Source organism: Gastrolobium bilobum, unplaced genomic scaffold (assembly GCF_033153095.1).
Source record: "Gastrolobium bilobum isolate Gb01-03AN ecotype WA unplaced genomic scaffold, APGP_CSIRO_Gbil_v1 utg3533, whole genome shotgun sequence".
NCBI lineage: Eukaryota > Viridiplantae > Streptophyta > Magnoliopsida > Fabales > Fabaceae > Gastrolobium > Gastrolobium bilobum.
Window position 1 is genome coordinate 374463 of NW_026898215.1, and position 23839 is coordinate 398301.

Here is a 23839-nt window from a genome sequence, read left to right on the forward strand (position 1 = left end):
ACAATTAAATTGCTGAATAACACTGAATATCAGTGAATAATTATTCTGGACAGTAAGAAATCCTTAATTACAGAAGAGTGGGACATATTACAGAAGATAATACAAGATAATTGTTGAAACTCCAGAGAAATATCTTCTCTGGCCTCTTTCTCTTACTAATAACTTCCAAATCTTAACTTCCCCTAACCTGTCCATCTCGCCTATTTATTTATATTTGCTAATTATACTACCATTCAGTTACCATGATTATAACTGTCATAAAGCAGTTACAACAATCACATATGATTATAACTCTCATAAAGCAGTTACGACTGTCACATATTTTTTTTATTATTTCTTCTAACATATACACTTGGGTGGTTGGGGTTCTCCTAACAGCATGGTGGCTATAACACACTCTCAAATGAAAAATAAATAAGAAATCTAGTAACATGTATTCTGAACAATAAGCTAGAAACATATTGTAGGAAATAAAATCCACCAAAAGTATCACAAACATAAGGGACAATGCCATAGGCCACAATGCCAAACCCGCAGTGCCATTGAAATATAATGGCATTTTGCTATAAATCTGCTATGCCATAGTGCCATGGAGCTATGGTGGCTTCTATTTGACAAACTGTCTATTTATCATTAACCTTTTGCATTTTTTAAATTATTTTGCAGCATAATTTTAGAATTAAAATAGTTTTCATTTTTCGAGCATGTTTTATTTTCAGGCAAGATCTAAGCTTCGGCATCACAGTGCTGCAATGCAAGTTCCTATAGGCTTGGAAGATGATTTTAAGGGACTTGTTGATCTTGTGCAATTAAAGGCCTACTACTTTCATGGTTCAAATGGGTATGGTTCAAAAACTTCTGCATTGTTTATTTCTGAGTTTATTCTTCTTTGGCATTATTCTTTAACTTAGTCAATTGTTTCTTATTGCAGTGAAAAAGTTGTCGCTGAAGAAGTGCCTGCAGATATGGAAGCCTTGGTGGCAGAAAAAAGACGTGAACTCATAGAAAGTGTGTCAGAGGTTGACGATAAACTTGCTGAAGCTTTCCTTGGTGATGAGACCATATCAGCTGCTGATCTTAAGGTGTGTAGGTAACAATTATTTTTTGTCCTGAGTTTCATGTTTTATTTATTTGATTCATGGAGATGCATTCTATTTCTTACCATTAGTTTCTTGGCCTGTGGTTTGAAAGTGTTAATGACCTTGCAATTTGAGCATCCGGTTGTGTATCAAGCAAAAAATGGGCATAGATGTGTCAGCTTGTAATGGTCTCGTTATTTTAACACCAAATCTGTTCTATCAGTTCCCATTTCTCTTGATTCATGTATCAATGAAGGAAACTTCTTATATGTGCGATTTCATGTAAAAATTGTAAGAATGATACTTCAGTTGATGTTGTACTCCTATGTTTATCATGTGCTTTGCCCTTTGGTAATAGTAGCAAATAGATTCTCATGCAGTCTTTGGTAATACTTTCTCGCTTACCATTAGCAAATATAACAACGTAAGGCAGGGTATGAGTGAGTTTGGTCTTGTAGATCAAATTAGGACAACCATGTGCAAAAATTACACAATTTAAAGAAAGTGTAGGAAGGGGATTAACTTGGCCAATTCCTTGGACTTTGGTTTTATGAATAATTGGCTAAAGTGACACTAGGTAGTGTACGTTTATAAATAAGGTGGTTGAAAAGGTATATGTGAACATACATATGATCAGAAATGCTTCAGTCAGAAATCCAAGGTCCAAGAGAAATCTGGGAAACACTTGTAGGAAGATTATTGGTTTGAGCTATAGAATCGACAAGTTTACTGGACTGCATTGCATGGCTCTGCTTTTAGTCGGAGATACTTATTATACTCAACAGCAGATGGGGAACCTTGTTAAACGAGTCAGGTGGGGCTACTTGAGCAACATTCAGTGTTTTATACTGATGGTTGGCCTATGCACTGGTCATCAATAGTGGCCAAATCTCTTGATATAAATGCATAAGTTTTTAAAACGCAAAACGTTTTCTCATGGTGGTAATTGCAATAAAAACTTTTTTCTTATGTCCCCCCATCCATAGATGAAGGGATTGGGAAAAAAATCTTGAGTATTGTAGTTACACAATAGTTGCTCCGAGACAATATTATATGACATAACTAAAGGGTTGGAGGAGGAAGAGGACAATATTTCTCTTTCCTTTAATGATTAGATAAGAGAGGAAGGTATATCACACACGTGAGATATGATTGCAGTAACTCGAGGGGCTCCAGCAACTGCGGAAGGGGACTTATTACAATGTAGTATAAGAAACCAAAAGGAGCTATGGAGGAGGATTCAAATATGGATGATGAAATGATTGAAAAGCTACAAAATCTTGAGGAGGCTCCTTGCTTGGAACCTCGTTGTTAAGGGTGCAATGAAGTTAACATGTCTAATGTCCAAGCGAGAAGAGTGGTGTCCGATAAGGATATACTCCCCTGTTTGAATGGCGACAGGGGTGTATTGGACAGCAACGAAGGAGACTGGTTATAAAGGCAAAAACAAGAGGAGGAAGAAGAGGACTTTTCTTCAAGAGGTAAACTCTTAGACCTTATAGCCTTGTAATCATGAACTCTTTGATTGAGGTTCATTAGACTAAAGAAAAGAGGTTTAGCTCTTGGAAGTTCCATCTGGACGCTCATTTTGAGGAAAGGAGTATGCTTATCTCATTTGAAGACATTTGTATAGCATGATGATATTGATATGATTGTTTTGGGTTTCCATGCTTGTGTATTATTTTGGGGCATATGCATTTATAAAACCATTTTTGGGAGATAACTTGTCATCCTTGTTATTGCCATGCAAATGTTGGATATGGCCTTGATTTCAAGTTCATGACTATTATTTTGTAACTTAAGTATTCTAAATACTATGTGTATGATTTAGGTGATCCCATGAAGTATGAGGACTTATGTATTTGTGTAGGCTAGCTTGATGCCTAAACTTGTTGATCCATTGATGGATATAACATGGAATGTCAGTGGATAGATTATGTTTATGACTTGTGGATTGATCAATTATGTGGTAAGAGGAGCCTTAGGAGGTCTCCAAGAGGTCCCATGACAAAAAAAAGCTTTCATAGTTTTTGGTATATTGTTCTAACAACTCGCTGGAGGATGCTAATAGCGCCTTGGACCAGAACCAAAGCTTCTCCCTACTGGGAAGTGCATTCTCCAAGTTTCCTTACCTGCAAGACTTACTCGTCTCATTATGGATTGCGTGACCACTAGCACAATGAATGTGTTGTGGAATGGCTATACTACCAGGGAATTCAAATCGTCTAGGGAAATTAGACAAGGTAATCCCCGGTCATCTTACATTCTTGTCTTGCATTGAAAGTCTGGGGCATCTAATCAATGAGGCAGCTAACTGTAAAATGCGGAAACCAGTTTTTTCGAGGAAGGTGGTCCGCCCATCTCCCACTCCTTCTTTGCGAACAATGTGTTCTTGTTTGTTGAGGTGTCCCTTGATCAAGATATAATTATTTAAAAAATTGTTGCTTCTGTAGTGCCTTGGGTGAAAAGATAAGAAAGGATAAAACTAAAGTATTCTTCTCCAACATTGTCCATATTTCTAGTGCTATAGAAACAGTCCAGGATTTTTCTATAACCTCAAATCTTGGCATTCCTCTAATCCATGAAAGAGTGAGATTAGCCAACTTTTCTCATATTCTGCAGAGAGTAAATAATAAGCTTAGCCGGTGGAAGAGATCAACTTTATCCTTAGCTAGTCGTACTACCCTAGCTCAATCTGTTTTATTGAGCATTCCTTCCTAATCAATGAAAACTTGCATCCACCCAAAAAAAACTTGTTAAGATGTGGAGAGGAAAATTCGTAACTTTGTATGACGTTCAACTAATGACAAAAGAAAGCTTCATGCTATGGCTTAGGACAATGTCTACAAAAAGGAAATAGGATGGTGGTCCAAGGCTTCAGAATATGAGCAAACTTAATCAAGCTTGCATTATGAAACTTGGCCATGGAATTCTTAGCATAATTCCCTCTGGGTTTAAGTCATAAAAAATAAATATAACATAGAATGAGATGGGTTTTGTGGTCGAATTGGGCCAGGAATAGGGAGGTGAGTTCAGAAAAGGATAGAGATGGCTGGTCTGGTTACCAGAAAAATATGGTTACCAGGAAAGGTTGGGACAGTTGGTGGTTTCTGATGCCGGTCTGGGTTGACAGTGGTGGATGGTGTGGTTAGAAAAATTGCAGCTGGTGGAGGTGCGGCAGTTTGCACGAGATTAGTTTACTGAGACCACTAGTCAGTCACAATGGTGTGAAGGATCGTTAAACCACTTATACCATATAGAATTAGAAGAGGGTAAAACTGTGTTTGTAACCAGTCCTCATAGGTAAATATTTATACTATGTATATTATTAATTACAATAGGAATCATCTCCTAAATTAGAGCTAATCAGGACTTATCACCTGAGTTACTTAACAACTAATACTACTCATTATGCATGTGCTTAAATCTTACGGTTAAAACTAATAGATTCTAAAATAATGATATATGCCCACCCTCACACCCCTCCTGTAACACCTTGTTCCAGACTGGTTTGTTAGCATTGCATATGATATAAGTGCAGGTACAATTAGAATAATTGAAAAAGAATTACGGGTAAATTTTTTCTTTTATTTTCTGCTAACAATTAACTCCGTACTCAATAAAGTCAATTACAGTGGTTGTAACACATACATAATTCGGAAGCTTTATACATTACTCAATTATGGAATAGTTAATTCCCTTTTCTTATAACATTAAACATCATGCTTTTCTTCATTTTCCTGTGCTCGCTGGATTCCTCTCTTGAGCGAGCTATAGTCAGTGAGCAATTTATTTCTTGACAGTAAACAGGGGCTGTCAACCGTGCGTCCTCGCTAAACTACACACTATCGTGCACAAGTTAGCGAGTAGATCATATTTGCTCGCGAGTAGCAAGCAATTTAAATTCTGGGCAGTAGCTACTGCCGTAGCCTGATTCTCCTCGCTAGCCTGCTCGTTTTAGCAAGCTGGTTAACGAGCAACTCATTGGTTACTGCCTGTCTCTCGTATTTGCTCGCTGTAGCGAGCAGCGAGCAAGTCAACAAGAAACTCTGCACCTTACATGGTTCCCTTGGTATCATGTTACCAACTCAGGATTTTCTTGGCATAATTTGGTACCTAATAGACCAGATTAGTAACCTTATGTTCAACATACATAGGTCCACTTAATTTCCTTGAGATATTATATTCTTCTAACATTTCATACATCTCGAGCTAACTCTTTAACTTATTCTTTTCATTCATTTTTCCATTTCATGCAATATGCCTCGTGGCTTACATTCTTCAATTTCATGACTTGTACCTCAAGTTAAACATAAGCATTCTCATGCTTACATCTTTTCATACCGTAATATTCATCCTTGTGAACATCACATCTACATAATTTACATTTCAACATAAATGTCCAATTTATTGGACATAAATGTCATCTAAAACATAAGATTACATAATTCAAATACATTGTTCTCTAAACAAATATACACCATTGGAATTATGCAAAATACATAAAGTCATTATCTAGTCCTCAAAATATACATCATCATCTGAATACTCAAAATAATATGTTTATATGTCATATCTACACAACAAAACATAAACAGTAATCCACATGCTATATGTCAGGATCTAAGTTGGCCTCTTGCCAAGTGAAACTCCCTCTCCATCTGTGGAGGTACTTGAAATTTTTCTCCAAACACGGGGTGAGATAAAAATATCAGTAAACTAAGGGTCATTGGAAGATCATTCCACCCTGTAGTTCACTTACTGTGCATACATAAGATCTGAACATAATAGACATACATCATATCATATAATATCTTATGGAACTTCCAAGAGACTTTTGTTGCATTTCTTAGGTATCTGACCCCAAGGAGATCTCGAAGGCTGTGTGCAAGGGAAGTTCCTACTGTTTCGATTATAATACTCACATGAACTTTTGCTACGTCTCATTCTGTTTCTGGTTTGGTCCTTTCATGAGACTTTTGCTACGTCCCATAGGAATCAAACCCCATGGAAAGTCCATACATGCAATGCTTTCAAGAAACTTCTGCTACATTTCTTAGGCTGCTACCCCAAAGGAAAGCATCACATACATACATAAATCTACTGTCTAGAGATACATCTCAAACATACTTTTAACATATCATTTCTAATTTCTAAATCATAGTATTATTCATCTTAAAATGCATTCTACTATGCCATGATACTACCATGCACATCTATCAATGAACCATTATTCCAATGGTGCATGGTGGAACACGCAAAAGGACTAATCCCAAGGTCCAGAAGTTTACCTCTTGTAGACCTCCGTATAATGCTCTTTTCTACTTCTAGAGCCTCAGTCACAACAAACCACACAAGACAACCTATGGAAAATTGTGGAAATGTGATCAATACATCAAACAACACATGAAACATTAAGTAATTGGCCAAGCTATTGTAAATATTAGAATTATTTTATTATTATTTTGTAATAGTTAGAAAACTTTAGAAGCTTATTTGGGCTTAGCTTATTAGATCTTTTTAATCTCTTTAAATTGAGAATTCTTGTATAGATTTACTTACAATTCAATTATATACAAATCATTCTTTTCAATTTGATATCAGAATTCTTGATTCCGAGGGCTTTGCTTCCGTAAACCGCCGTCTTTAAAGACGGAAACCTATTTGTCTCTTGCCGCCACCCGAAAAATTTTCCGGAGACCTTTTGGAATAAGAGGACTGCTGTTTCATTCGGTTTTCTCAGATCTATCATTTTACGAAAGTTTTTCTTTCACCGGACGACCAAAACAATTCCAAAAGACGCCAAACAGCACTGTTCCGACGGCAAACAACACTATTCTGGCGACTTTTTGACTCCGACCAACCAAGACAGGCTTGCGCTCGTCGGATGACCTCGCCGTGAAAAGCCCAGCTTCGGCGGACCTCGCACGCGCTCTCTCGCGCCACCAATCCTTCGTGCCGACAGCTTCATCGGCGCGTGACGGTGACTTTCCGTCGCGGACCACTTAGGTTCTGATCGCCTCTTCATGCTCTTTCTGGATCTGTATTTTTTTGTTTGATTCAACATCATTTGATTTAAAAAAAGAAGAGAAATTTGTTTTACTATTCTGATCGACTATGTTTGGTAAGATCACACACCCTACATCTCTTCTTACTTCTTGTACTGATTTCAAAAATTTGTGGATTATAGATTCTGGTGCAACTGATCATATGACTTGTCTAGTTGATCCGTTTCTTTAATATCACCCTACTAGTGGTATCCGTACTATAACTGTAGCTGATGGATCCTACAAACCAGTTGTGGGTTCTGGTAACATCCAAATTCAACCTTCTTTATTTATAAAAAATGTTATTTATGTTCTTTAGCTCTCCATCAATCTTATCTCCACTTATAAGCTTACAACTGACATGAATTGTGCTATCACCTTTTTACCTATCCATTGTGTTATTCAGGATATCACCACGGGGAGGACGGTTGGAGTTGCTAAGGAGCAGGGTGGGTTGTAATATCTCATTTCACAGTATGCTACAGGGGATACCATGAATCAATTATTGATGAGTCATCACCCGTCTACTTCATTATCACAGATTTGGCTTCATCACAAACGTCTGGGCACCCGTCATTTGGCTTATTGAAGTAATGTGTCTTTCTTTGTTTACGGATTAGTCAATTGACTTCTTCCATTGTGATGTTTGTGAGCTTGCGAAACGCCATCGTGTGGGCTTTCGGTCAAGTTCAATAAAGAGTATTGAGCCCTTTACTCTTATCCATTCGGATGTTTCGGGCCCTTCTAAAGTACATAATATTTTAGGTGCTAGGTGGTTTGTTTCTTTTATTGATGATTGCAATTAAGATCTGATAATTGTACGGAGTATGTCAACCAGCATCGATTGCAATTCCTTTCATATAAGGGTATGATTCATGAGCTTATATGCGTGGATATCCTCAACAGAAAAAGGGTTGCTGAAAGAAAAAATCGACATTTGCTTGAAGTCACCAGAGCATTATTGTTTCAGACATTTGTACCCAACTCTTATTAAGGAGAAGCCTTATTAACTGCAACCTATTTGATCAACCGCCTGCCTTCCAGAGTCCTTGGCCATGTAAGTCCTGTTGATCTCATGACCTCTTTTTTCCCTTCTGTTCCAATTATGCAAAGTCTCTAGTCTCGTATCTTTGGATGTGTTGCCTTCGTCCGTATCCATAAACAACTTCGGAGTAAATTAGAGCCTAGATCCTTTAAGTGTGTCTTCCTTTGTTATGCTCCCAACAAGAAAGGATACAAATATTATCACCTTCCAACTCGTAAATTCTTTGTCTCTATGGATATTAGCTTCCATGAATCTGAGTCTTACTTTCTACACCCTCAGCTTCAGGGGGAGAATAGTATAGAAGCTTCATCCATTTTTTTCGAGTCTGAGTCTCTTTTTTCGTTACCTACATCTTCTACTCAAGTAGTTACACTACATGACAATGAGAAGGAAGACTAAGGCTAAAAATTCATCTGATTCCTGATGTGACATGCCTCCTATTGATAGACAGAAAGTACGCAAAGTTGGGACACTCGAACTATTGTACCAAAGGAAGAAACAACCCATACTGCTCCATCGACAACTACAATCGCCTGAATCGCTGGTAAGTACTGAACACACTACTACTTTTATTCCTGAGCCTGATATTAATTCTGATGACTTACTCAATGTTGTAAGGAAAGGGAAAAGGTCTTGTACTCAACACCCTTTTTCTCATTTTGTCTTCTCTAAGAATCTCTCTATGCAACATAGAAGTTTTATTACAGCACTTGACTCCATTTCAATCTCGAAATCAATACATGAAGCATCAAAAGGATAATAATTGGGTTCAAGCAATGCATGAGGAGATGAATGCATTGGAGAAGAATAATACATGGGAAGTTGTTGACAGGTCAAATGGAAAAAGGGCAGTAGGGTGCAGATGGGTGTATACTTCGAAGTATAATTATGATGGGACTCTTGAGAGGTATAAAGCTTGAATGGTAGCCAAGGGATACACACAGACCTATGACATTGATTACGAAGAAACATTTGCTCCAGTAGCCAAAATGAACACTGTAAGAGTTCTATTGTTCTATTGTCCCTCGCTGCTCATTTTACTTGGAATATGAATCAATTTGATGTGAAAAATACCTTCCTCAATGGCGAATTACAAGAGGAGGTTTACATGGAGATTCCTCCAGGATTTAACTCTACAAATGGAGATAATAAAGTTTGCAGGTTAGAGAAGGTGTTGTATGGCTTGAAGCAATCCCCGCATGCTTGGTTTGGAAGATTGACCAAAGTTATGCTTTCATTGAGATACAAGCAAAGTCAAGGGGATCATACACTTTTCTTTAAACATTCTCAGGAAGGTAAGACTGCTATCCTTATAGTTTATGTTGATGACATTATTATAACAGGGGATGATATAAGTGAGAAATGTGCTCTGAAAAAAAGACTGACTGCTGAATTTGAAGTTAAGGATCTTTGAAAACTGAGATATTTTCTTGGGATAGAAGTTGCTCATTCAAAGCAAGGGATATTTATTTGTCAAAGGAAGTATGTTCTTTACCTTCTTAAAGAAACAGGAAAACTTGGGTGTAAACCTTCCAGTACTTCGATTGAGCAGAATCACAAACTAGGAAGTGAAAATGAGAGCTCTCCAGTTGACAAAGGACAATATCAACGAATAGTGAGAAGATTGATATATCTAGCTCATACTAGACCTAATCTAGCTTATGCAATTAGTGTTGTTAGTCAATTTATGCATGATCCGAGGGAGAAACACTTGCGAGCTGTGGACAGGATTCTCCAATATCTGAAAGGCACACCAGGTAAAGGATTATTGTTCCGAAGAGGAGGAAACTGATACAGACCACCAAGATAATGGAAATAATAAACAGAAACACAGCTATTTGGGCCCAGAAGAATCTGGATTTTCTGATATATTGAATGAGGAAACAGAATTACAAGCAGCAAATGAACTACAGTGTTTAATGGCAGGAAAATCAAGACAATTGCAGAAATTAACTAAGACTTAATACAGTAACAATAAATCCCAGCACATTCGAGAGGTGCTGAAGCTCTCCCAAGGACCATTCTCTATTCTTCACATTCAAGATGCCCCATGCTCGTTCCGACTCCCACTACTTAACCTCTCCATTCCCATTGTGCTGTGCTCCTCCATTCAGTTGTAACAACCTTGCTGAGTCATCATTTGTTGAGCTTGGAGCAACATGGGTAGTGTAGGTTGGGTTTGGATCAGCATAAACAACATAATTTGGGCTTGGATCAGCATAAGTTGAAGCCCAAACTCTTCTGTTTTTGTCTCTCTTGTACACCCTATTGGGCTTGGGTGGGGGCTTATCAATACTCCCCCCAAAATTAAGTACCTTGTCCTCAAGGTGGAAGTGAGGGAACTGTTGGTTGATGACATCAAAGGACTCCCAAGTGTTTTCAAATTCTGGTAAATGACACCATTTGAGAAGAACTTCCATCTCACCCTTGCTGGATAGCCTCCAGTGAACCAGCTTTTCAGGTTCCACTAGAAGTTCCCACCCCTCGGTCAGCATGGAGGGTAAAGGCTGAGCATTTTCTATAGGTGTAACTGCTTGCTTAAGAAGAGAGACATGGAACACTGGATGGACTTGGCAGCTAGGAGGTAATTGGAGTCTATAGGCAGCCTCCCCAATCCTCTCCACAATAGGGTATGGACCATAGTATCGTAGGCTAAGTTTTTCATTAACACGCTGAACAAGAATTTTGAGTCTATAAGGCTGTAACCTCAGATAAACCAGGTCTCCTGGGCTGAAATGAACATCCCTCCTATGTTGATTAGCATGAACCGTCATTCTGTTTTAGGCCTGAACAAGATTCTATTTTAAATCCTGCAGTATAGTATCCCTTTCTGCCAGGGTACGAGAAATGGCATCTACTGCAGAAGAGTAGTTATTACACCGGAATAGATGAGGAGGGTCAGTACCATATAATGCCTTAAAGGGGGTCCTTCCCGTAGTATCTTTGTAGGTAGTATTATACCAGAATTCAGCCCATGCAAGCCACCTGGACTATTGCTTGGGCTTAGGATTGCAAAAACACCTTAAATAAACCTCTAAGCACTGGTTAACCACTTCCGTTTGACCATTCGTTTGCGGGTGATATGCGGTACTGTAGTGTAGCTTAGTACCGGCACTTTTGAACATTTCAGTCCAAAAAGCACTTAGAAAAATTCTGTCTCGGTCAGAAACGATAGTCAGTGGGAACCCATGAAGCCTTACCACTTCCTTGATGAATAATTCAGCAACCTCCTTTGTTGTGTATGGATGCTTGAGGGGCAAGAAATGGGCGTATTTAGTCAAGCGGTCCACAACCACAAAAATTGAATCAAAACCCATGGTCTTGGGCATCCCCCCAATAAAGTCCTTAGAGATATCAGACCACACTTTCACAGGGATGGGCAGTGGCTGTAATAACCCTGCAGGGGTCAGATTTTGGGCCTTGCTTTGTTGGCAAACTACACATGCAGCCACATAATCTTTGATGGTCCTCTTATAAGTTCTGAAAAAACTCGAGTGTCCCCCAAAGCTTGAATCATGGAATTCCTGAAGCAAAATAGGAATTAGTTTGGAATTTTTAGAGACAACCAGCCTATCATTGTAGAACAACCTGCCATCTTTCAGTTTAAATTCCGGATGAGCAGTACTACCAACCAGTAGGTCCTGTAAGATAGTCCTTAGCTTGCTGTCATCCTGTAACTCTTGCTCCAGCTCTTGTAATTCGGGCATTTGTAACCGGGTGATGCTGGCCATTTGCATTTGCCTAGAGAAGGCATCAGCAACGTGATTCTCTTTGCCAGGGTGATATTGGATTTCAAAATCAAACCCAAGTAACTTCACAGCCCACTTTTGTTAGTCTTCATTTAAAACTTTTTGATCAGTCAGAAATTTCAAACTCCTCTGGTCAGATTTAATTATAAAATGTCTCCCCATAAGATAATGTTTCCACTTCTGCAGAACTCTATAGCCATTAACTCCTTTTCATAAATTGACTTACTCTGAGCCCTTGGAGAAAAGCCTTGACTCAAAAAAGCAATTGGTCTATTGCTTTGCATTAAGACAGCCCCAATGCCCTTGCCAGAAGCATCAGTGGTCACAGTGAAGGGCTGAGAAAAATCTGGTAATGCTAGAACCGGAACAGTGATTATCTTCTCTTTTAATACTGCAAAAGAGTGCTCTGTTGCCTCACCCCACTTAAATGCATCCTTTTTTAACAAGTCAGTCAGAGGTTTTGCAATTTTGCCATAATCTTGCACAAACCTCCTGTAGTAACCTGTGAGCCCCAAAAAACCTCTCAAGCTTTTGATGTTTTTGGGTGCTAGCCACTTTGTCATGGCTTCAATTTTGCTGGGGTCAGAACTCACCCCTTCAGTTGATATGATATGCCCCAAATACTCCATGTGGTCCTTGCCAAAGCTACATTTTTTTTGTTGCACACTAAGGAATTAGCCCTCAACACTCTAAAAACCTTTAGCAAATGCTCCATGTGCTCTTCACGGTTCTGGCTGTATATGAGTATATCGTCGAAAAATACCAGTGCAAATCTTCTCAAAAATGGTCCTAATACATCATTCATCGAAGCCTGAAACGAGGATGGGGCATTTGTTAACCCAAAGGGCATCACCAAGTACTCCTAATGCCCTTGATGCATTCTAAACGCTGTCTTGGGAATATCCTCTTCGCGCATTCTGATCTGGTGAAACCCAGATTTCAGGTCGAGCTTAGAAAAAATGGAAGAGCCTCCAAGCTCGTCCAACAACTCATCAACCACAGGGATAAGGAACTTATCAGGGACAATCAATTTATTCAGGGCCCTATAGTCTACTCATCAACCCAAATTTTCGCATCAACTCCCATCTTTTTTTTTTACTAAAATCATTGGACTGGAATAAGGGCTAGTGCTATGTCCAAGGAAGCACGGACACTTGTAAAAACAGGAAGAGTCGGGTCCGACACGCTCCGACACGGCGACACGCTCCGACACGGTGTCGGACACGCGGTTGACTTTTTCCGACACGTTGACCATTCCGACACGCGAATTTGACCGTGTCCGAAACGGTCAAATGACATTTTCGTAATTTTTTTTATTTTTTTTTAAAATTTTTTTTTTAATTTTTTTTTTTTTTAAAAGTTAAAATATATTAATAAAGCTTCCACCTGATCATATCAATTTTATTTTTTTTCTTTTTTTCCCTTAAGTAGATAAGAGATCATCTCAGCATCATTGTTGTCAATTCCTATTACGCTCTTGTTGTATCTTCTTCTCTCTGATCTCTCTCTAATATGATTTGATCTCTCTATCTGATATTATATCTCTCTCATCTCAGTTCTTATTTTTTTTATTAAAGCTTCCATCTTTATAACGTGTTAATGGGTATTATTAATTTAGTTTCATTTTTTTGTTAAATTATTAAATATAAAATGAAATATACACTATATATATTAAAAATATTATTTAATATTAAAACGTGTCCCAACGTGTCGAAATCCATAATTTTTTAAGATTGACGTGTCGGAGTGTCGTGTCGTGTCACGTGTCGCGTGTCGCGTGTCGTATCGGTGCTACATAGGCTATGTCTAATCATGCCATCACTAAGTAACACAACAAGAAGAATTTCAATTTCGGATTTTTGATAATGGGGGTACCTGTATGGCCGTATATTAGGCACCTGACTCCCTAGCTTCAAATTGATGGCATGGTCGTGACTCCTTCTCGGTGGTAGTCCCCTTTGGCTTTTGGAAGATATCCTCAAATTCTGCAAGTAGCCCATCTAGCTCCACCCACTGAACGATGCCTGCTTCATCTTCTCTGTCCTCAGTTTTTAGGAAAAAACCTTGGCCATGGTCTTGGAGAGCCTTAACAATGGATTTCAAGGAGACCACAGAACGGGATAGTGCTGGGTCTCCCCTGATTGTAACTTCTCGACCTTCTTGAACAAACTTTGACGTAAGGTCTTTGAAATTAGCCTTAATTTCCCCAAGTTGGGTCAACCACTCCAAACCCAACACGACATCAGAGCTCCCCAACTTGAAAAGATACAGGTCTTGATTAACCAGTGTGCCCTGAAGCAAAATTTCCACCCCATTACATACCCCTTGACAGCTGACTTTGTGGCCATCTCCAACTACCACGTTGTAAGCAGTGGTCTCTGTTATGGGTAGCCCCAATTTCTTAGCAACCTCCCTTCGTATAAAATTGCTCGATGCTCCACAGTCGACCATCACTGTGACGTCTGTTCCCAGAATTTTTCCCCAAACCTTGTGCGTTTGGCTCGAAGTGATGCCCAACAAGCTATGCATGGAAAGCTGTAGGGCCACGTCATCGTCTCCCTCGCCCCTGTCTTCACCTTCGTTCAGCGAAGCTACAACTCGGTGATCTTCTTCTTTTCCGACATCTTCTTCATCGACTATCAACACATGAAGCTGTCGAAACTTGCACCGATGGTTTGGGTTCCACTTCTCGTTGCACTTGAAGCAAAGACCCTTCATATGACGGTCCCTCATCTCTGCCTGTGAAAGACGACGGTTGCTGCTTGCTTGACTCTCCGTCGGTGGACCACCACCGTCGATGGGGCTGGCGGTGCCAGGGATTTTCGTGGTCGTCTCTTTTTAACCTTCGTCATTCGGTGCCCTAGCAAATTGGGGATCAGTGTTTTGATTAAATGAATTGGGCGAACCGTTAACTCGACCCGGATTGGATGGGTTATATGAACCCGAACCACCCCAACCTCCATTTCGATTAGAGCTGGCCCAACCGCGTTGGGCTTAGCCTCCCTTTCCTGGCCCAGTCCAACCGAACCTTCTCCCTGCTCCAGCCTCGTCCTCTCTCCAAGCGTCATTTCTCCTTTCGATCTTCAGGGAGTATTTCATCATTTCTGTTAAGCTTATGTTTGGGTTCATCATCAGCTCCTCCCTAACGCTGCTCCGAACGCCGTTGAGCCACGCTCCCTTCAACAATTCTTCATCCTCAAAACGCAGTGCTCCAATTACTTTCTCGAATTCAATTCGAAACTCGGCCATCGTTCCCACTTGTTTGAGAGTATAAAGTGCTCTATAGGGGTTGTCAAGAGCATCTGGTGGAAACCGGCTCAACAACTCTCTACGAAAAAATTCCTAATTCGCATTTGGGTTATTTATCTCCCACCAAAGGTACCATTGCAAAGCTTCCCCTTCTAGCTTCACCATCACTATTGTCAACTTTTCTTCCTCTGTTATTCCATTGACGCTGAAATACCTCTCCACCTTATTTATCCACCCATACGCATCATCACCACTGAATAGAGGGATGTCCAACCGCCTGGTCATGGGAGCAATCGGGTTAAACCTCCTCCCCTGCATTCCTGGGGCTTCCCTTTTGGAACCATCGTTCTCTTCGTGAGAACCACTTCTCCTTCGTCCTGCCATTTCATCTAATCGTCAGATGGTTTCCACAACACCCGTCTCACTTGCTTCCATTCTCCTGAGTATTTCATCGTTTTGAACTTTGTTCCTGCGCAGCCTCTCTTCCATCAGTTCGATTCGGTTCTCCATGTTTCTTGTGACAACCATCCCACAGAGCTCCTAGATCGGAGCTCTGATACCGGTTTGATACAGACCACCAAGATAATGGAAATAATAAACAGAAACACAGCTATTTGGGCCCAGAAGAATCTGGATTTTCTGATATATTGAATGAGGAAAAAGAATTACAAGCAACAAATGAACTACAGTGTTTAATGGTAGGGAAATTAAGACAGTTACAGAAATTAACTAAGACATAATACAGTAACAATAAATCTCAGCACATTCGAGAGGTGCTGAAGCTCTCCCAAGGACCATTCTCTATTCTTCACATTCAAGATGCCCCATGCTCGTTCCCACTCCCACTACTTAACCTCTCTCCATTCCCATTGTGCTGTGCTCCTCCATTCAGTTGTAACAACCTTGCTGAGTCATCATTTGTTGAGCTTGGAGCAGCATGGGTAGTGTAGGTTGGGTTTGGATCAGCATAAACAACATAATTTGGGCTCGGATCAGCATAAGTTGAAGCCCAAACTCTTCTGTTTTTGTCTCTCTTGTACACCCTATTGGGCTTGGGTGGGGGCTTATCAAAAACCTATCCTTAGAAGTTTATGCAAACGTCAGTTATGCTGTATCTGTGACTGACCGACGGTCTACTTCGGGCTATTGTATGTTTCTTTGTGGAAATCTTATAACATGGAGAAGTAAAAAGCAAAATGTGGTTGCTAGATCATGTGTAGAAACAGAATTTCGAGCTGTGGCTCAAGGTATCTTTGAGTTATTATGGCTGAAAATCATTCTCGATGATCTTAAGCTGAGATATGAAGTATCTATGGAGTTACTTTGTGATAACAAGTCAGCTATCTGTATAGCCCACAATCCAGTTCAACACGATCAAACCAAAGATATTGAGATTGATCGCCACTTCATTAAAGAGAAATTAGACAGTGGACTGATCACTACTCCATATATTCCTTCTGGTCGTCAATTGGCTGATGTCTTAACTAAGGGTCTTCCTAATGATAGATTTCAAGAACTTACTGTTGAGATATATAAAACCATGAATGTAACCTCACCCAACAACTTAAGCTTTTGGGTTGAATTGGTTCTTTACATGGTATCAGAGCCTCGTGTCCCGGGTTCGATTCTCACCGCTCCCCACTCTCTTTCAAGTGGAATTTCTTTCTATGCACAGGTAGGTGGGCCTGTGCATTGTCCATCCTTCAAGCCCAATGGGCTCTCGTGTGAGGGAGCGTGTTGAGATATATAAAACCATGAATGTAACCTCACCTAACAGCTTAAGCTTTTGGGTTGAATTGGTTCTTTACACTTACTATCAAGCTAGGAATGATAAATATCCATTCCTCAACTTGAGGGGGAGCATTGTAAATATTAGAATTATTTTATTATTATTTTGTATTAGTTAGAATACTCTAGAAGCTTATTTGGGCTTAGCCTATTAGGTCTTTTTAATCTCTTTAAATAGAAAATTCTTGTACAGGTATACTTACAATTCAATTATATCCAAATCCTTCTTTTCAATTCAGACTTTTATCTAAAATCACATTTTCTAAACTTACCCTCTTTGGGATTTTTGAAGAAACCTAGTCTTGAATAAATGTTGATCCAATGGGTGATCCTCAACCACAATGCCACAACATCAACAACACAATATCACCATCAAAATCCATCCCAAAATCATCATTTTGTATACACTATTCATCAAGAACCTAGATTTGTCAAAATCCGTAAAAACATGAAATAAGTTGTGTTTTCTTACCATCAATATTAGAATGATTGGAGAAGAAATGATGTGAATTTGGGAACAGTGTTAGGGGTTGTCATCAATTGAATGTAAAATAATATGTTGTGTATTGATCTGTGTCAGAGAGTTACAATATATAGAGACCCTAATGGGCTTAAGTGAAAGGCCCAAACGTAATGCAATCCTAATACAGTTAGAATATTTACGGATAAGACTGAATCCAATCATATCTAATCATATCATATCTAATATTCTAACACTGCCCCTCAAGCTGGTGCGTATATATTATGAGCACCAAGCTTGTTACAAATGTATTCAACCCGAGGACCTCTAAGAGCTTTAGTGAAAACATCTGCTAGTTGATTAGACGAGTTGACAAAAGCTGTCTTGATTTCTTCTGACTGAATCTTTTCCCAAATGAAGTGACAATCAATCTCTATATGTTTGGTCCTCTCATGAAAAACAGGATTAGAAGATATATGTAGCGCAGCTTGATTATCACAGATGAGTGTCATGGGTTGTTTCTGTTCACAAAGATGAAGCTCCTGAATCAACTGCTTTAACTAGATCAACTCATAGGTAGTATTTGCCATTGCACGATACTCAGCTTCTGCACTAGATCGGGAAACAACAGGTTGTTTCTTGCTTTTCCATGAGATTAAGTTTCCTCCGAAGAAGACACAATAACCAGAAGTAGAGCGTCTGTCCGAGGGTGATCCTGCCCAATCGGCATTTGAGTAACCACAAATTTCTGTATTTCCTTGATCCGAATACAACAAACCTTTTCCTGGTGCTCCTTTGATGTATCGGAGGATCCTCACAGCAGCATCCCAATGTGAATCACAAGGGGAATCAAGGAACTGACTAGCCGTACTAACAGCGAAAGAAATATCTTTGCTAGTCACAATAAGATAATTGAGCTTCCCAATCAGCCTTCGATAACGTCCAGGATCAGATAACGGCTCCCCCTGTTTGGGCAATAACTTAACATTAGGATCCATGGGTGTATGAATTGGTTTACACCCCAACATACCAATCTCTTCTAGGATATCCAAGGCATACTTCCTTTGACAGATAGAAATGCCCTGTCTAGATTGCGCCACCTCAATTCCCAAGAAGTAACGCAGCTTCCTAAGGTCCTTTGTTTGAAATGCACTGAATAAATGTTGTTTTAACTGACGGATTCCGTCTTGATCACTTCCGGTGAGGATGATGTCATCAACATAGACTAACAAATAGATGCACTTGTTAGGAGATGTAATCCTATAGAATACAGAATGGTCAACTTTAGGCCAAACGCCTGTACAACAGAACTGAAGTGACTGAACCATGCTCGAGGAGACTGCTTGAGACCATATAAGGATTTTCGAAGACGACATACCTTCCCAGACTCTCCCTGAGCAACAAAACCAGGTGGTTGCTCCATGTAAACTTTTTCTTGTAAATCACCATGAAGAAAGGCATTTTTGATGTCAAGTTGAAGGAGTGGCCAGTGACGAACAGCAGCAAGGGCAAGAAATAGGTGGATGGACGCCATCTTAGCGACTGGAGAGAATGTATCGCTATAATCAAGGCCAAAGATTTGAGTAAAACCCTTGCAAAACTAGGCGTGCTTTGAGACGATCAACATGGCCATTAGGTCCAACTTTCACAGTAAACACCCAGCGACAACCAACTATAGACTTCTCTGGAGGAGCAGAAACAAGGTCCCAAGTGCCATTGGTATGAAGTGCGGTCATCTCATCAAGCATCGCTTGGCGCCATCCTGGATGGGAAAGTGCTTCACCTGTGGTCTTAGGAATAGAAACAGAAGAAAGACTAGAAACAAAGGTGAAATGAGGAGGAGAAAGACGATCATAGCTCAAGAAGGTATAAAGAGGATAAGGGTTACGAGTAGTACGTGTACCTTTTCTTTGAGTAATGGGAAGAGCCTCTGGTGAAGGATCCGGAGGGGAAGAATCAACTGTAGGGGGCAATGAGTCAGCAGGGGTCGAGTTGACTGGAGGTACTGTCTTACGACGCTGATAAGTGAGAAGTGGACGGTCCTCAGGTACTGGAGCAATAGGTGATTGCTTATCTGGAGTAGAAGCACCTGCATCTGGCAAAGACAAGTCAAGAAAAAGAACAGGAAGAACATGATCAACCTTTGACAACGGAGATGCGATAGAATTAAAGGGTTGTTGATCAAGAAAGGTGACATCAGCGGAAACTAAGTGACACTTGAGATCAGGAGAGTAACAGCGATAACCCTTTTGAAGACGAGAATAACCAAGAAAAATGCATTTAAAGGCTTTGGATGTTAACTTATCCTTACCAGGAGTGAGATCATGAACAAAACAGGTACAACCAAAAACATGTGGGGATAGAGGAAAGAGAGGAACATCTGGAAACAATAAGTTATGAGGAATATCATTATTAAGCACAGATGAAGGCATGCGGTTGATGAGAAAGCAAGAAGCAAGGACTGCATCAACCCAGAAGTGAAGAGGAACATTCATGTGAATAAGAAGAGTCCTGGCAATCTCAATGAGATGTCTATTCTTACGATCAGCTACTCCATTTTGTTGTGGAGTGTGAGGACAAGTGGTTTGGTGTAAAGTACCTTGTGAGGCTAAGAAATGAGAAAAGTCAACAGAAACATATTCCTTAGCATTATCACTACGTAAAATACGAATAGAAGCACCAAATTGAGTATGAATTTCAGCAGAAAACTTTTGATAAATAGAAAACAACTCAGAACGGTTTTTCATTAAATAAATCCAAGTACAACGGGAGAAATCATCAATAAAGGTAACAAAATACCGAAAACCTAAAATAGACACACTACGACTAGGACCCTAAACATCTGAATGAATAATTGAAAAAGGAGCATCAACTCGCTTATTGACTCGATTAGCAAAGGAGGAGCGTATGTGCTTTCCTTGCTGACATGACTGACAATCTAAAGTTTGAAGACCGCATAAAAGAGGAACCATCTTCTGCAATTTCACAAGACTAGGATGCCCGAGACGACTGTGGATGAGTTGTGGAGATTCTGTGAAAGAACAAACAACTGAAGGACTCGGCACATCAAGGTAGAACAGACCCCGTGACTCACGGCCCACTCCAATCATCTTCCCCGTACCCGGGTCCTGCACAGAAACAGAATGGTTTGAGAATGTGACAATACAATTAAGAGAATTAATCAATTTACTAACAGATATTAAATTATAAGGGATGTGAGGAATGTAATAGACAGATGTCAAGGTCAATGAGGAGGTTGGACAGATTTGTCCAATCCCATGAACGGGGGCTTAGTTCCATCAGCAAGAGTAAAATAGGGTAAATTATCAGAATATGTAAGGGAAGAAAAGAGTTCCTTATTACCACAGAGGTGATCAGTAGCACCTGAGTCAAATATCCAAGGACCAAGTGATGCAGAATGAGAAACACAAGCAACAGGATTACCAGTTTCTGAAGCAGAGGCCTGAGATTGAGGAGAGGACTTCCTGAGAAGGGCCTGGAATGCTACATATTCTTCAGAGGAGAGAGAGACAGTACCATTTGAAGAAGTATCCGATTGAGCTATATTAGCAGCAAAAGAAGGTCGCATGTGAGGATACTTTGTGTAGCAGCGTTCCTCATAATGACCAAGTTGCTGACAGTAATGACGAGGTCGCTGACCACGTCCGACTGGACCTCCTGGGCCACGTCGTCCTGGGCCACGGCTTTCAGGGCCTCTACCACGACCACGTCCACCTCCAATATTCCCGCGGAAATCAGTACGGGAAACTAGAGCAGTAGAGTCAACAACAGAAGACGATGCAGGAGCAGATTTCTTATTCAAATTCAGAAGACGCTGATACGTCATGGATAGATCAGGCTCCCCACTAGTCAAGATAGTATCACGGTTGGGAAGGCCAGAAAGTGTGGTAACCATAAAGAGACGTTCCACCTGTTTCCGATATGCAGTAGCATCAGTAGGGTAAGGCAGCATATCCAAATATGCCTGCATCAAAGAGCGACTCTTGCCAATATATGTCTCCATCTGAATGTCGGATGATTTGCTCAATTCCATAAACTGAGAGATGATGAAATAGAGTTGCTGAACATCATTAGTGTAGAGGTTTTTTGCTTCCTCCCACACTTCAGTGCAAGTTTGAAATGAATAAAAGATATCCAAGACGATCGGATCAATGGATTGCCAGAGGATACTCAGAAGCTGGTTGTCAATCTTTTCCCAATCAGACTTGTCCTCCTTAGGGACATCAGTAGACTTAGTCGTGAGATGGTTCCCATATCCTTGTCCAAAGAACCAAACTCGAACAGAGGTGGCCCAGTTCTTGTAATTAACAGATCCCTTCAATTTTGAAGAGGTAATGGACCCAATATTGGTAGAGATGATATTGGGAGAATTTCTCACAGGGGGAGATGGAGAATTGACCTTCGAATGAATTGGAGAGTTTGCTGCCATAGTATTAAATCACAAAGATATAAACCGAATAAAGAGAAACGAACCTGATCACCAATCAAGAAGAGGTGCGCACAAAAAAGTCAGACCCACAAAGAACCAACCACAGCCCCAGAAGGAGGAGAAGACGAGCTTCTCTGTCCAAGACCGGCCGGAAAAAGCTGCCGGAATAGTGCTCACGCGCTGGCAGAAGGTGGCGCGTGAAGCCCATGCGCAGAGAAGACAGGAGGCGCGTGAGAGCGCGTGACAACTCTGATGGTGGCCGGACTTCCACAGAGCAGGTCGCCGAGAGGAGAGGATGTTGTTCGCGTTCGTTCCGGGCTAAAATCTCGCCAGAAAAGTGCTCCGGCGGCCTGAACAGTGGCTGACGGTGGCTGATGGTGGCTCCGGTGACTGTTTGGGGATGTGGACACGTGCAGAAGATGCCTGGAGAGGACTTACAGTCCTTGATGGCTTGCCGGAAGGACGCACGACAAAGAAAAGATGACTCCTAAGCAGTGGGCTTAGGTTTTAAAGCGAAGAACAAGATTTCTAAGCGGAAGCGAGGGTTCCCAGAACGAAATAGCTTTGATACCAAATTGAATGTAAAATAATATGTTGTGTATTAATCTGTGTCAGAGAGTTACAATATATAGAGACCCTGATGGGCTTAAGTGAAAGGCCCAAACCTAATGCAATCCTAATACAGTCAGAATATTTACGAATAAGACTGAATCCAATCATATCGAATCATATCATATCTAATATTCTAACATCATCCAAACCCGATTTGGTGAAATTTTGGGATCTGAAGAAAAAATATTCAAGGAAGCACTCAATGGGCTGATTCATGAAATCTAGTTTAAATCATATTTATTTCACATTCAGTTTGACCCACGTTTTCAAGAGATTTGGCTTCAAAATATGACATTTCAGAAAATTAAATTTGGGATGTGTTTTGAATTTGATTCGTTGCCAAGTTCCCCATCACACTTTTTCTTTAATTATTATGTTTATTTAATTATAATTGTTTCCTATTAGCGTAGCTTCCTGCTATAGGTTTCATTGTATTAGACTCTAGGTTATATAAATGTGTTAGTGTATTTCTGAGTTAGTTAGAGTGACAGCTGTAAGCTAAGTGTGTGACAGCTGTAAGCTTCAATGCTGAGTCATCAGTTTGTAGTTTGTATATATATCATCTTGTATCTGAAATGTATCGTCACTTTTCATTCTTCAATAATACAAATGGGTTCTTTTCAGATTGCTCTCTTCTCTCTCTCTCTCTCTCTCTCAGATCTTCTTCTCTCTTCTCCACGCATCTCTCAGATTTCTAATATGGTATCAGAGCTCTCTTTCTGAGGGCCTGATCCAGTTAGAACTCCAATATGTCTTCCGCTTCCGACTCTGATTCAAACGCATCTGACTCGAATCAACCACATTCCAAATCTAAATCTCAGAATCAACGATCTTCCAGATCTACTTCCTCATCAATGAAGATCAAGACAACTTCTCTGTTTAACCTTCAGATCTCTGCCAAACTGACAGAAGATAACTATCTTTTTTGGAATCAAATTATCGAATCGGTAATCACATCACATCAGTTGCATCATTTTCTTGTTAATCCAAAAATTCCTCTTAAATTTGATTCAGACGAAGATCGAGAGAGTGATCAATTGAGCTCAGAATATATTACATGGCTTAATCAAGATCAGATGTTACTTACATGGCTTCTGTCAACAATTTCTGAATCTATTGTCAATGATATCTTACCTGTTAAGCATTCTTTTGAGGATTGGAATAATATTCATAAGCTGTTTCATGGAGTTATGAAATCTCGTGCTCGTCAACTCAGATCTGAGTTGAAAACGATGAAGAAAGGCTCAAAGTCCATCAAGGAATACTTAGCACGCATCAAAACTCTTTGTGATTCGCTGAAATCGATAGGAAAGCCTATATCAGTTGAGGAGCACACTGAAACTATTCTTGAAGGCTTACC

The 23839-nt window shown here is 40.0% G+C and overlaps 1 protein-coding gene across 4 annotated transcripts in view; it reads left to right on the forward strand.

Annotated features, from left to right (window-relative positions):
* Positions 1-23839, forward strand: part of LOC133313910 (elongation factor G-2, mitochondrial) — a 63221-nt gene that overhangs the window by 5043 nt on the left and 34339 nt on the right. For all 4 annotated transcript variants that reach the window (XM_061515322.1, XM_061515323.1, XM_061515324.1 and 1 more), the window contains exons 3-4: positions 720-841; positions 932-1082. In XM_061515322.1, coding sequence (XP_061371306.1) covers positions 720-841; positions 932-1082 — 273 coding nt within the window. The remainder of the gene's footprint in view (positions 1-719; positions 842-931; positions 1083-23839) is intronic.